Here is a 12,601-nt window from a genome sequence, read left to right as displayed (position 1 = left end):
TATAGGATATCACTGAGCTGTTTACTACTTCTAAAGACACAGAAAGCTTATTGGATAACATACTCTACAGTTGGAATAGCTGAGCTAGTGAAAGCTGGTGAAGTGAGTAAGTGCACTGTTCAGTTGATCGCGGTGTAGGATTTGTTAATCCTTAAAAATTCACTGACGAGTTATTGGATTGAGTCTTCTATAGCCGCATTAGCTTGACTAATGGAAACTGGTGAAGTGGGAAACCGCAGTAATCAACTGATCAGTGTGCAATTTGCTATTTAACAATACACCATAGTGAGCTAAACACAATCTGACCAATGTTAAATCCAGCTGCAAATGTTGAATTTAATTAACCTGTAGATGTAATATTTGAGAATTACAAATGTATCCTTGTTTGTGGTTATCTAAGTTAAAGGTGGTCCTAAGAAAATGTATCTAAAGTGTTTAGAGTTTAACATCTCTTCCTATCACATGATTTTGTAACTGCATGTAAGAGTTCGCTGTAATAGTAGAGAAACGTATGTATAACTTGTATACAACAACCACGTGCTGCATTAGTTAAACGACACCTATTCGCTATTTCAACGGAATAAAACCTTCAAAAACACATCCGTTTTTTATTGAAGTAAAATGTAATAAATATTATGCTTTGGACATAAAATACAGGGAAAGTTAACACATTTTTGAGAATTTATGAACACGTTTATGATACGTTACACGTAAATATTATTTGCCGAATTCTGATATTCGGTTCAAATCTATCTCCAACCAGAACCAGACATCCCTTGTGTACGTTATGCGACACACATAATCATCGTGTAATGAGTGTCAAATTCCGCTCAGTGACACAAAATAGAGAAGTGACACGGAAAGTGTTTGGGTACGTCACAACTACACATATTATGTAAACAGCTGTTACCTTCTGAAAACTGACACATCCCCAACGATTTGAATCCACCAAAGGAACTAAGAGTATATCAGCCAATCTAAAATCAGGTTTTTTAACAGCTCCGCCCACACTCTGCGCCAGTTTCTCCTCTTGAGACTTTCCTCTGCAATACACAAAACATACGATACCCAATAATCGCACATGCTCTCACTTAGTGCAATATTAAAAGGGCGGAGCTCACCTCATATCTCCCAGAGAGTAGGTGGCGCTACAGAGCAAAAAAAAATCGTATACTCATCTTTTGATGTGAGATTTACCCAACACAAACCTTGTTGCTGGTTAGCAAAGATCTTACAAAAGCTCAGCTGGTATGAGCAGTGATCGCTCCAGAGGGCGCCACTTCCTATAGGTGGTAATTGGACAAGCGCGTAGACTAGCAAGAGCTGGATGAATCGTGGATTCTTACAAACTGTTGAATGTCACCAATAGCATTCCCAAGTCGATGACTCGTTACTGAAGCGCCTGCGTGCGTCCAGAAAACAGACTTAAGTACAGTGTAAGTACATAAGAATTTACTGTATCGCAGACCAGGCAGAGTTTCACGACTCGTCACCCTGCTACGATATCTGTGATCCAGCTGACGTAGTCCTAAGTCCTTCTAAAGCTACACAACATTTGTTGTTGTTGTTTTTTAAAAGATGCATTTTGTTCTATATTACAGAAACCTTTTGGTGGAAATTGCATCAAAACTTACCGATTCTTAAGTTGAGAAGTTAGTTATAATATCCCAAAGGTCAGCTCAAGATTCCCCGTTTCTTTCTTGAAGCGTCAGTTTCGTTACCGGCTGTCTCTCTACACAGCCAGTGTTTACAATTTATCTCATCGATTCAACTGTTCTCGGTCGAGTTCACCGATTTAATGGAGTACTACCACGTATAAAACTGGTACAGTTTTATAACACAGCTTGCTATATTACGCTGATTTAATTGTGAACTTTTCAAGTGACGGCAAAAAAGACTGTGGGTCCCAGTGGATAGAGTGCTAAATGTTTACTGGTTCCAGAATACTTATTTTGAAATATACTTTTTCAACTGTTGATCTCACAATGTTATTTAGTGGCATTATTGCTTAAGGAATCACCTTGATTCACAAGCTTTAAAGATCATCTGACTCTCTTCAACAATTTCCCCGTTATTTCCCCAAAGTGTAATAAATTTTTCTTCTAAAACTGCTCTACTACGAACTCTATGGTGGCGCCAGGTCCGCGTAGCCCGGCCATGGACCCCGGGGACCCTCTACCGCCGCCTGTCACTCTTCAAGCCCGTAAGAACAACGTTCTTCCCCAGCTTTCTGTGCGAGCCAAACATTTTTCCATCGACGCTCTGATCGCAAACTCACACGCTAATCCAAGCGGAGCCTCGAGCGAGGATAGCGGTGACTACGGCTCCGACCAAGTGACTTCACCTGTCTGCGAAGCCATCTCTCCCTTGGGTAAGTACTGCTTAGCTAGTGTTGTGTTCATAAATTAAAACGTTGTCTGTATGTAGATTGGTATAATCTAGCGTCAGTAAACGAGCGACAGAGAGACACTACCTTCTTGGACAATACCGAAACTCTACGTAACAGCCGTACGTGATACAATAATTATAAAAGTGTTTTATTTTCCCTAAGGCATTCACTTCACTAGGATTACTGCAAACGTGCTTAAACTGAGTCCGCACACTCTGACGTCTGGGAAACATAACTTCCTATTTAATTGTTTGTAGTTTATCGAAATATGAATAAACAAATACCATCTTACATTAGAATGGTGTAACATTATAGGAGTGCACGTTCATATCTTTTGTGATGTTTGTTACCCAAACACGCGGTAATAACTAACATCACGATGTTAGCTCATAATTTGCTAAAAAAATAAAATCATTGTATTGAATACAATTTTTAAACAAGTATATTCTACGTCAGTTATATTTCTGTGCCAACTTCAAACAACTGAAGGAACAATGAAATCCTTTTTTCCATTGGTTGAATTTTCACAACAAGTCTTGCTTCTTAACTGTCAGGCAGTTTGTTGTACTAAAAACAGTAAACCCGCAACATTTATCATCTGTTTACTGAATTACTAATTTTCTTGAATAAAAGCCTCGCCTCTTAGTGGCTCAAAGTGAAGACTTATAATGCCTAAAACTGGGTCTCAGAACCTGTCGTTGGCACAACATAGATAGCCCATTGTGTAGCTTTGTGCTTAACTACAAACAAACAAAATTTGAATAAAAAAATTGACTCAGTTTACTATTGAAGTGTCATCAAACTAAGACCACTACACTAAGCATGACCTTTTTTTGACTTTCTCAGTTATGTTAGGATTATTTATTAAGCAGTAAAAACGAATGTTTAATGCTATCGTTCCAGGACTAGCTATCCAGTTCAGATCGTTACTTATCAAATAGTATAGCTCTTCTTAGCGACTGGATTATATACATAAGTTAACTATGTTTTTCTGTGATGAACATCATACTTTTTTTTCTTTTTGAATTTCGCGCAAAGCTACACGCACGAGGGCTATTTGCGCTAGCTGTCCCTAATTTAGCAGTATATGACTAGAGGGAAGGCAGCTAGTCATCACCACTCACCGCCAACTCTTGGGCTACTCTTTTACCAACGAATAGTGGGATTGACCGTAACATTATAATGCCCCCACGGCTCAAAGAGCGATCATGTTTAATGCGACGGGGATTTGAACCCACGTTCTTCAAATTATGAGGCGAGTGCCTTAATCACCTGGCTATGCATTTTCTTTATGTCTGGAGAAATATCTAGGTGTCATAATATAAGTAGAAAAAAACAACACAATAGAAATTGTAATTATTATTTATTTTGAATTGGAAATGGTCACGTACATGTTCCACTGTATACATAACTATATAGATAGGTAGTTAGATAGGTAAGTATATATGTATATATAAGGAGATACATAGATAGATAGATTTTGTTTTGTTTTGAATTTAGCACAAAGCTACTCGAGGGCTATCTGTGCTAGCCGTCCCTAATTTAGCAGTGTAAGACTAGACGGAGGGCAGCTAGTCATCACCACCCACCGCCAACTCTTGAGCTACTCTTTTACCAACGAATAGTGGGATTAACTGTAACATTATAACGCCCCCACGGCTGAAAGGGCGAACATGTTTGGCGCGACGGGGATGCGAACACGAGACTCTCAGATTACGAGTCGAACGCCTTAACACGCTTGGCCATGCCGGGCCGGATAGATAGATAGATAGGCAGATAGATACAATAGCCTCAATGACAATTTTACTATTCTTGCTTTTATTATTGTATATTTTTCTGGCTAGCTAGGACTAATATGAATTACGTCTTGCTTGCCATCTTTGATAGCCAGTTATAATTATGCTCTGACCAATCTGTAATGACGAGGGAACAATACACATGCAGTCCGTCTAACTGAATAATTATTAGTTTTTAAACAAAAATCAATCAATGAACGCCAGAGTGTTCTTTTAATAATAAATATATATTTACACAATTTAAAAACGGGAAATAAATAAGTAACGTGTTTAAACTATTTCGTCTACTAGTGTAACGACTGAAAGGTTTGTTGATACATGTTAAGCTGCACAATGGATTCTTGCACTGAAGGTACTAAACCACGAATTACAGCGTTGTAAGCTCTCATGTTTACTGATGAGCCACCCATTAAAGCAGTGATTCCCAACCTTTTTTATGCCCCGCACCCCTAAACATTTTTAATATGTTCTCGCACCCCTCACAGTAATTATTTATTTAAGAATAAAGGTGAAGGTGGTGAAAACAAATATTATCTCACACCCCTTGGGGGTGTGAGCACCCCTGGTTGGGAACCACTGCATTGAAGGAAGAATGCTTCCAAGTGAAAACAAACTTATTCTGGTAGTATTGTACATTCATGAACAAGTTTTAGGATGACGGAAATATTACGGAGCGCTGATATTTAAAACAACGTTTACTATTGTTTCTGAAGCTTTGTATAGAAACCATTATAACCAATGATACCATCTCATCGTATGATTCATCAAATGAAATGATGAAAACTACGCCTAACTTGGCGTTTCAGAAATACTCAGAATAAAACATAACGTTCACACCCACAGTCATGATGACTTCCTGTGAATGTAATGCTAAAAAGCATGAAGTGTTCATTACTATATATATTTCATTAAAATATTTTGGTGAATAGAAAAACAACAACAATCGAACAGATTTACACTTAAAGACAAATATGTTTGAAAGAACTGGTTTTCTGGAAACTACCTCTGTGTCGCAATAGGCATTTTTCGTTTTATAAAAACATTTACATTTCATTTGCCCCCTTCCCCTAGTGGTACAGAGGAATGTCTGGGGACTCGTACCCCTAGAAACAGGGTTTCGATGCCTGTGGTGGGCAGACCACAGATAGCCCATTGTGTAGCTTTGCGCTTACTTTCAAACAAACAAACATTTTGTTTAGCTTATAGCAAGTCCTTGGTCACTTTCCAAGCCAATGTGATGGCCAAAACAAATACAACCTCAAGATTTCCTGACATTCTGCCTTCCCGATAGATATGACGACAGTTATTCCTCTATATTATGTTACTGGTTAGCCTTGAAGACTTAGCGACAACCTTAAGGTAAACAAATTCGTCACTGATTACAAACAACGTTTTGCTATAAATACACAACTCCAGAAAACGTTTCTTTGACCGTGTTTATTTTTCATCATTTAATGCGATAAACCATACGTACAAGATGATTAATTAGGTTCATAATGGAAAATTAAAGACAGCTGGAAGTTATAAACCTTCATAGACTCATAGAGTGATATTAAATTTTATTTTGTTCTTTTAATATATAATGTTTAACAAACCATAATTTTTATGATATCACAGACTGATTGATTTTAGTTGGCACATTGCAAAATAATCAAATTTAATGACCATAATTAAAGCAACTGTTTTGTTCATTGTACATGCCAGGTAAAATTTTAAAAATAAGTTGTATTAGAAGTTAAAAATAATTCACAAAAACTACTTTTGTGAATGTAAAACTAATTAATCACTGGGAAAAATAAATAGAAAATTAAAACGTTGTGTAAACTTTGATGATAAAAATAGGAGTAATAATGCATATATTTACACTTTTTCTTGGAGTAAAAACCAAGCATTCAAGTATTTTTACTACAATGATGCAGAAGATATTTAGGGAACTTAACCCCCTAGCGGGAAAAATATTCACACAATTTGGCAAAATATTTATTTATATTGAAATGTATGTATATATATTGTATAGCTTTGAGCTTAACAACAAAGGAACAAACTGCTTCTAACTTCAGGTTTCCTATAATATAAATACAAAGTAAACGTCCCTTATAACTTCATATAATATATTCAGTGTAACATAAGAGAAAATTAAAATTTTCTTAATGCATATATCACTATACCAAGTATACGTACTACATTATCAAACATTTGTAACCAGAGCATTTGGGAATAGGTATAATTGCTGTTTTAGTTATCTTCGAGTCATTCAGTTTTCAATATGTACAGTACATTAAAGTTGGTTCATTCTTAACCCTAATTTAAAGTACAAACTCCTTCACGAAGCCCGCGGTATGTGTCTCATATTGTATCATATTAATTAAATAATTTTACGTCTTGGCCCGTCACAGTATTTAGTTTAAAGATTGTTTGTTTGGAATTAATCACAAAGCTATATGTTGGGCTATCTGTGCTATGCCCATTACGAGTATCGGAACCCGATTTTTAGCGGTGTGAGTCCGCATACATGCCGCTGTGCCACTTGGGTGTAAGTCGAAAGAACTGACCATATAATGTGTGACATGTATTGGTATTAACACTTTTATTAATAAGGAGAGAACAACGTTTCGACCTTTCTTATCAATAAAAGTTGTAATACCCATACCAGCCGCTCTGAGATACATTTTTATTTCAAGTGGGTTTCTCGTCATCAAGAATGTGTGACATGATCTACTTTCTATGTAAAATACATAACACTGATTAGTGTAATTAACCGGAATGTTGATGGTAATTTTTATTTTGATGTTTATTGGGACTTTTATACCTTTTTAAAACTCATACAGTCAGCAGCGCTGTGCGCGAGCAATTTCCTGCATAAATTGTTCAGAAAAAAAAAAATATTTAAAAACTCAGTCGACTCCTGGACCCCAGAAGTAATTTTAGGGTTAAAAGGCTCTTAACTCTCATTCAGTGAAAATTAAAATAATTATTTTTCATATTATATTCGAAAGAAAATTGAGTGTCGAGAAGGATTGAAGTCATTTGTTGTGGTCAAGGTGTTTTAATAAGACGAATATAAGGCAGTGGCACTGGACACAGATGCACGTGTTAGTTACTTTGAATTAATCTGTGAGCAGAGCTTGCGCGAGAAAATCAAATACTGTTATGATAAGGACAAAGGAAAGAGGCATGCATTTCTGTGTAATAGTGCGAGTGGAAGACAATTATCAAATTACAGTGCAACCTCAGGCTAAAGCGGTAATTTTAGAGCAATGTTGTTACATTAAGGAGAAGTACCATACTCTTTCACGAATGAACTATATATGCAAGACATATTCCGACGTTTTGTAGAGGATTGTATGTTACACAAAGTTGAGAACATTGTCACGTTTCACGTTTGTGTATGTCTCTCGCGTTATTACACGAGTCTCAATCTTACTTATACACTGTGTTGAATAAACCGGCCTTTCAACTACCATGATACAGAATAATATAGATATATTTAAATAACAACTGTTGGTATAAAGTACGTGAACACACTTCACATTATTTCTTGCTTACTAAATAACATTGGTACCGAACATACCTGATAAACAGAAGAAATACATTTGCAGACTTGTAGAGATATTTAAAACAAGGCTATATTTCGGCAAACTGATACCATGTGCAATAACTTGATTTACTTGACCGTATGAAAACGAATTATCTAGTATTAGTAAATATTTATAAGTAAATTAAACCCATATCAAGGATACAATAGATAGTGATACGTTGCACTACTAGGTTGTTGAAATTGAGTTAAAAATCTCGAAGCTGTTGAGAAGGTATAGCTTACCTAATATGAACTGCAACATCGTATGTCGCACGGTCTCAACATAAGCTCTCTGTCATAAGTGCTGATAATTAGTTTTTAGCGAACCAGAAATATTAGATATGACAGCATGGGCACGTGCACTTCCATATAACTGGATTTGAAATTTATAAAGACCCCATTCTCCTTCATCGGAGGGAAAACGGTATTATAATTAGGACATTATTTAAATCCGTTTGGGTTTAGTAAAGTAAAGACACATTAAGCTATCTGTTGTGTTCACCTCAAGAATCGAACACTAGATTTTAGAATTGTAAGTCCGTAAGCTTACCGTTTTCCCTCCGATGAAGGAGAAGGGGGTCTTTATAAATTTCAAATCCAATTATATGGAATATCAATTGATTCATTATTTAATGGTATATATATACGCTCACCAACTATTAATAACAAAACTAATAAATGTTTTTTAAAAATACTCAAGTGAAAGACTTGAGATGTAGTTGGCTTTCTCATTATTTTTAGTGAGTAGCAAAATTTGGAAAAAAAAATTCTTTTACAGAAAACAAACTTTTTACCTTGGTTACGATTAAGATGCTTCTTTGATTTAAAACTATGAATAAAATAAACAATGGCGAAGAGATACAAACTAACTAAAGGAATGTTTGCATTTATACACACTAGTTAAAGGTGCCCATTCAGGAAGCAAAACTGACTAAATAACAATGCTGAATTATGATATTTCTTTCCTTTTTTATCAAATCTCTGATGACCTCATTAGATATTAATTGCATATCTTGCTTTGTGGAAAATACTAATTGACTCACTTAACTGAGTAAGTGCTTGTGTCTTGAAATTCAAAGCAAAAAAAAAAGTGAAAACGTACCCAACTTCAAGATGTTTGTATCTTACCTTCTCAGGGAAAAATTCAAATAAAATACCTCTTTGCTCTAACAGACAGTTTCAAGTTGCCATATAAAAGATTGAGCCAGCCAACTGTGGGTGATGAAGGCCAAACAGAAGTGTATGAACATTTGAAATATGCCTAATTTCAGGGTCTGTTTTATTCTCCTTGTCGGACAAAAGTCTTAAAAAATAGTCTTTATACACCTTTGGATAGCTTGCAGTTACATACCAAAAATTGCTGTAAGCTAGCCAGCGATCTCTACTGTATAAGTTAAAACAGCTAGTCAATAGTACAAACCACTACCTCTTAATCTGGGCTAATTTATCTAACCAAATAATTCAATTTGACCGTATTTCTTACAGCTTACCCACGACTTCAAAGTGTGGAGTGCTTTTAACATCAACGGGTTACATACCACAAATCATTCGACTTACAATTATAGCAATCTAGTTTAATGCCACTCCTGGTCTCTGGATGTCTTCAAGTTTATGTTTTTTACCCCACATTTTAACAACTTATATAGAATTAGTTTATAAATTGCAAAACTTGAAAATAGCGCATTCTAAAATGACGCTATTGGAATAGAACCAAAGGAAACTTTTTTCCACAGTAGAATATAACCTAAATCTTATTGTCACGAACGGCCTGATAAGTAAAACTTAACTCATGTGGTTAAGATCTTCAATTAATGGCAGATAAACGGAAATATTTTGTCAAAAACCCTAATAAGATACATTTTTGTTGACTAAAATTGGAAAATGTATCATTTATCGCCTTTGACAGGTTGTCCCAAACTCTAAAGTATTGCACGAGTCTCAATAAAAGACTAGGTCTCCTCAGAGATGTAAAACATTCCCTTATGTTGCTTACCAGACTACAAGTAATTATTGTTAAGAGCCTTTCTAACCCAATCATAGGTGACGCGAGAAATATTGGACTTACCGGTATGTCTATCTAAGTATTGTATGCTTGTTGCGGAAAACACTATTTCATCAGGGTTTAATACTTAAATGTGCTTTATAACAAATGTTTGCTCGAATGTGGTGGACCTTGGAAGAAGCTGTACGTTGATGAATTTGTCGAATACTTCTGCCACCAGCAACAGAATATCTCTTGTTATGGATTCTTGGCATTTGTTAAACAGACAGCAACAAGACAAATCGCCATGTATATATTCGAACTTAGAAAAATGTTAATGTCTTATATAAATGAGTTAAACTTGCCTTTAATAGTGTAAAAACACATATGAAATTATTGGATTCCTTGAGAACTTTACCAATACGCCATCGCTATATTTGAATACAAAGTCTGAACGCAGTTCTGTGCACGTGAACTCAGTGATTTTTTTTACCTTATTCATTTCTAATTCTTTTTCATGCTTTAAGACATAAATGAAAAAAATGCTTTCAATCTTATTTGTTTATTAGTAATTTAAATCATTTAACTTTATATGGTGAGTTTCATCTCAGTAGGAAGGATGGAAATAGAATCTATCACAAATTAACTTTTAAAAACAAAACGATCAGATTTTTCATTTCAAATAGAAACATTTTATAGTATAATGTGTAGGAGACAGTGTTTTGTTGTATGTCGTGTGGGAAACATTGTTTTGTTGTATGACGTGTAGGATACATTGTTTTGTTGTATGACGTGTAGGATACAGTGTTTTGTTGTATGACGTATAGGAAATTGTATCTTATTGTATGCTGTGTACTACACAGTATTTTGTTGTATGTCGTGTGGGAAACATTGTTTTGTTGTATGACGTGTAGGATACATTGTTTTGTTGTATGACGTGTAGGATACAGTATTTTGTTGTATGACGTGTAGGATACAGTGTTTTGTTGTATGACGTATACGAGATTGTATCTTATTGTATGTACTACACAGCATTTTGTTGTATGTCGTGGGAAACATTGTTTTGTTGTATGACGTGTAGGATACATTGTTTTGTTGTATGACGTGTAGGATACAGTGTTTTGTTGTATGACGTGTAGGATACAGTGTTTTGTTGTATGACGTATACGAGATTGTATCTTATTGTATGCTGTGTACTACACAGTATTTTGTTGTATGTCGTGTGGGAAACATTGTTTTGTTGTATGACGTGTAGGATACATTGTTTTGTTGTATGACGTGTAGGATACAGTGTTTTGTTGTATGACGTGTAGGATACAGTGTTTTGTCTAATGACACGTAGTAGACAGTGTTTTGTTTTATGACGTGTAGTAGAAAGTGCTTAGTTGTAAGACCTGTAGTAGATAGTGTTTTGTTTTATGACATCTAGTAGACAGTGTTTTATCTTATGACGTGTAGAAGACAGTGTTTAGGTGGATGACGTGTAGTAGACAGTGTTTTGTTGTATGATATGTACTTGGTAGGCAAATAGTTTTTCATATGTTTATATGTTTTCATATAGGTTTAAACATTTACTGGTTTTCATAAGTTTTTTTATAAACTTTTATTATTGAAAGATATTTTCGCAATGTATACGCCTGTGTGTGAATTTTATCAGAATAACATATTCAACGGAATTCATATATAATCCATATGCTGACTATATTGTCTTTTTACATGAACTTAGAGTCTTGTAAAGCACATTTTACTTTTAACTTAATTAGTGTGTATTGAAAAAATTACTGAATTTAAACCAATAATATACAAATTTAAATTTGTTCTCTCTTATATATATATATGTTTCTTTTTAATGATGTTTTGATAATTCCATTTTATAACACAAAATGAAATTTTTATTGTCTTGTTTATTTTATGCCTATGTGAATTTATTTGTATTTTTAACTGTTGTTTTCTCAGTACATGATATACATTTCTAGTTAATATAAAAAATATTGGAACAAACTTTCATGTATCTGCACAGCGATATGAATTTCCTTATTTAACAGTTATACGTTTTAGTATTTTTTTATTTACTTTGATTAATGAAAGATATTTTTGCAACTGTATATTCCTGTGTGTGAATCTTATCACAAATAACAAACACGAAGGAATTCAGTTATATTCCATATAAGTCAGACATTTCCAATATTGGAAGGTCGTTCGAGTAATACGTTGATGGCGGAAACTTCTTGTATCTGTATTTATAAAACGAGTTTGTTTTGTTTTTAATTTCGCGCAAAGCTACACGAGGGCTATCTGCGCTAGCCGTCCTTAATTTAGCAGTATGAGGCTAAAGGGAAGGCAAATAGTGATCACCACCCACCGCCAACTCTTGGGCTACTCTTTTACCAACGAATAGTGAGATTGACCGTCACATTATGGTGCCCCAAATGCTGAAAGGGGGAGGATGTTTATGTAACAGGTATTCGAACCCGCGACCCTTAAATAGTGAGTCGAGAGCCCTAATCTCTTGGTCATGCCGTACCGTTTATGAGCTACCAACTTTTAAAAAGAGTTTATTTGTTTTGCCGAATGGTCTCGCAAAGCTAATCCCTCGAGGGGTATTTGCACTAACCATCCCGAATTTTGAAGTGTTAAACCAGCATGTTCAGTAAGGGGTTACGATCCCGTAACTCGCAGATTGAGAGTCGGGCGCCTTAACCATGCAAGGCTCCGTTTCCAGTTGGTGGGATCAGAGTAATTAACATAGGAGGCCTTACAACGTAAGAAGTATTTTGAAATATAAAATAAAATATTTGCAAATAACCAATTAAAATGCTAACTGACCCTGATCCAAAAGATACCAAGCTCTTCAACTG

General features: G+C 35.2%; 1 protein-coding gene across 2 annotated transcripts in view; it reads left to right on the top strand.

Annotated features, from left to right (window-relative positions):
- The first annotated feature begins 1,162 nt into the window (after positions 1 to 1,162).
- Positions 1,163 to 12,601, top strand: part of LOC143250948 (T-box transcription factor TBX20-like) — a 67,013-nt gene continuing 55,574 nt past the window's right edge. Inside the window, exon 1 of one of the 2 annotated variants that reach the window (XM_076502178.1) lies at positions 1,163 to 2,371. In XM_076502178.1, coding sequence (XP_076358293.1) covers positions 2,128 to 2,371 — 244 coding nt within the window. In that variant the 5' untranslated portion in view covers positions 1,163 to 2,127. The remainder of the gene's footprint in view (positions 2,372 to 12,601) is intronic. The other variant, XM_076502177.1, reaches the window with a different exon arrangement.

The sequence above is a fragment of the Tachypleus tridentatus genome, chromosome 5, assembly GCF_004210375.1.
Source record: "Tachypleus tridentatus isolate NWPU-2018 chromosome 5, ASM421037v1, whole genome shotgun sequence".
Taxonomy (NCBI): Eukaryota; Metazoa; Arthropoda; class Merostomata; order Xiphosura; family Limulidae; genus Tachypleus; species Tachypleus tridentatus.
This window is presented reverse-complemented; position numbering and strand designations above follow the sequence as displayed.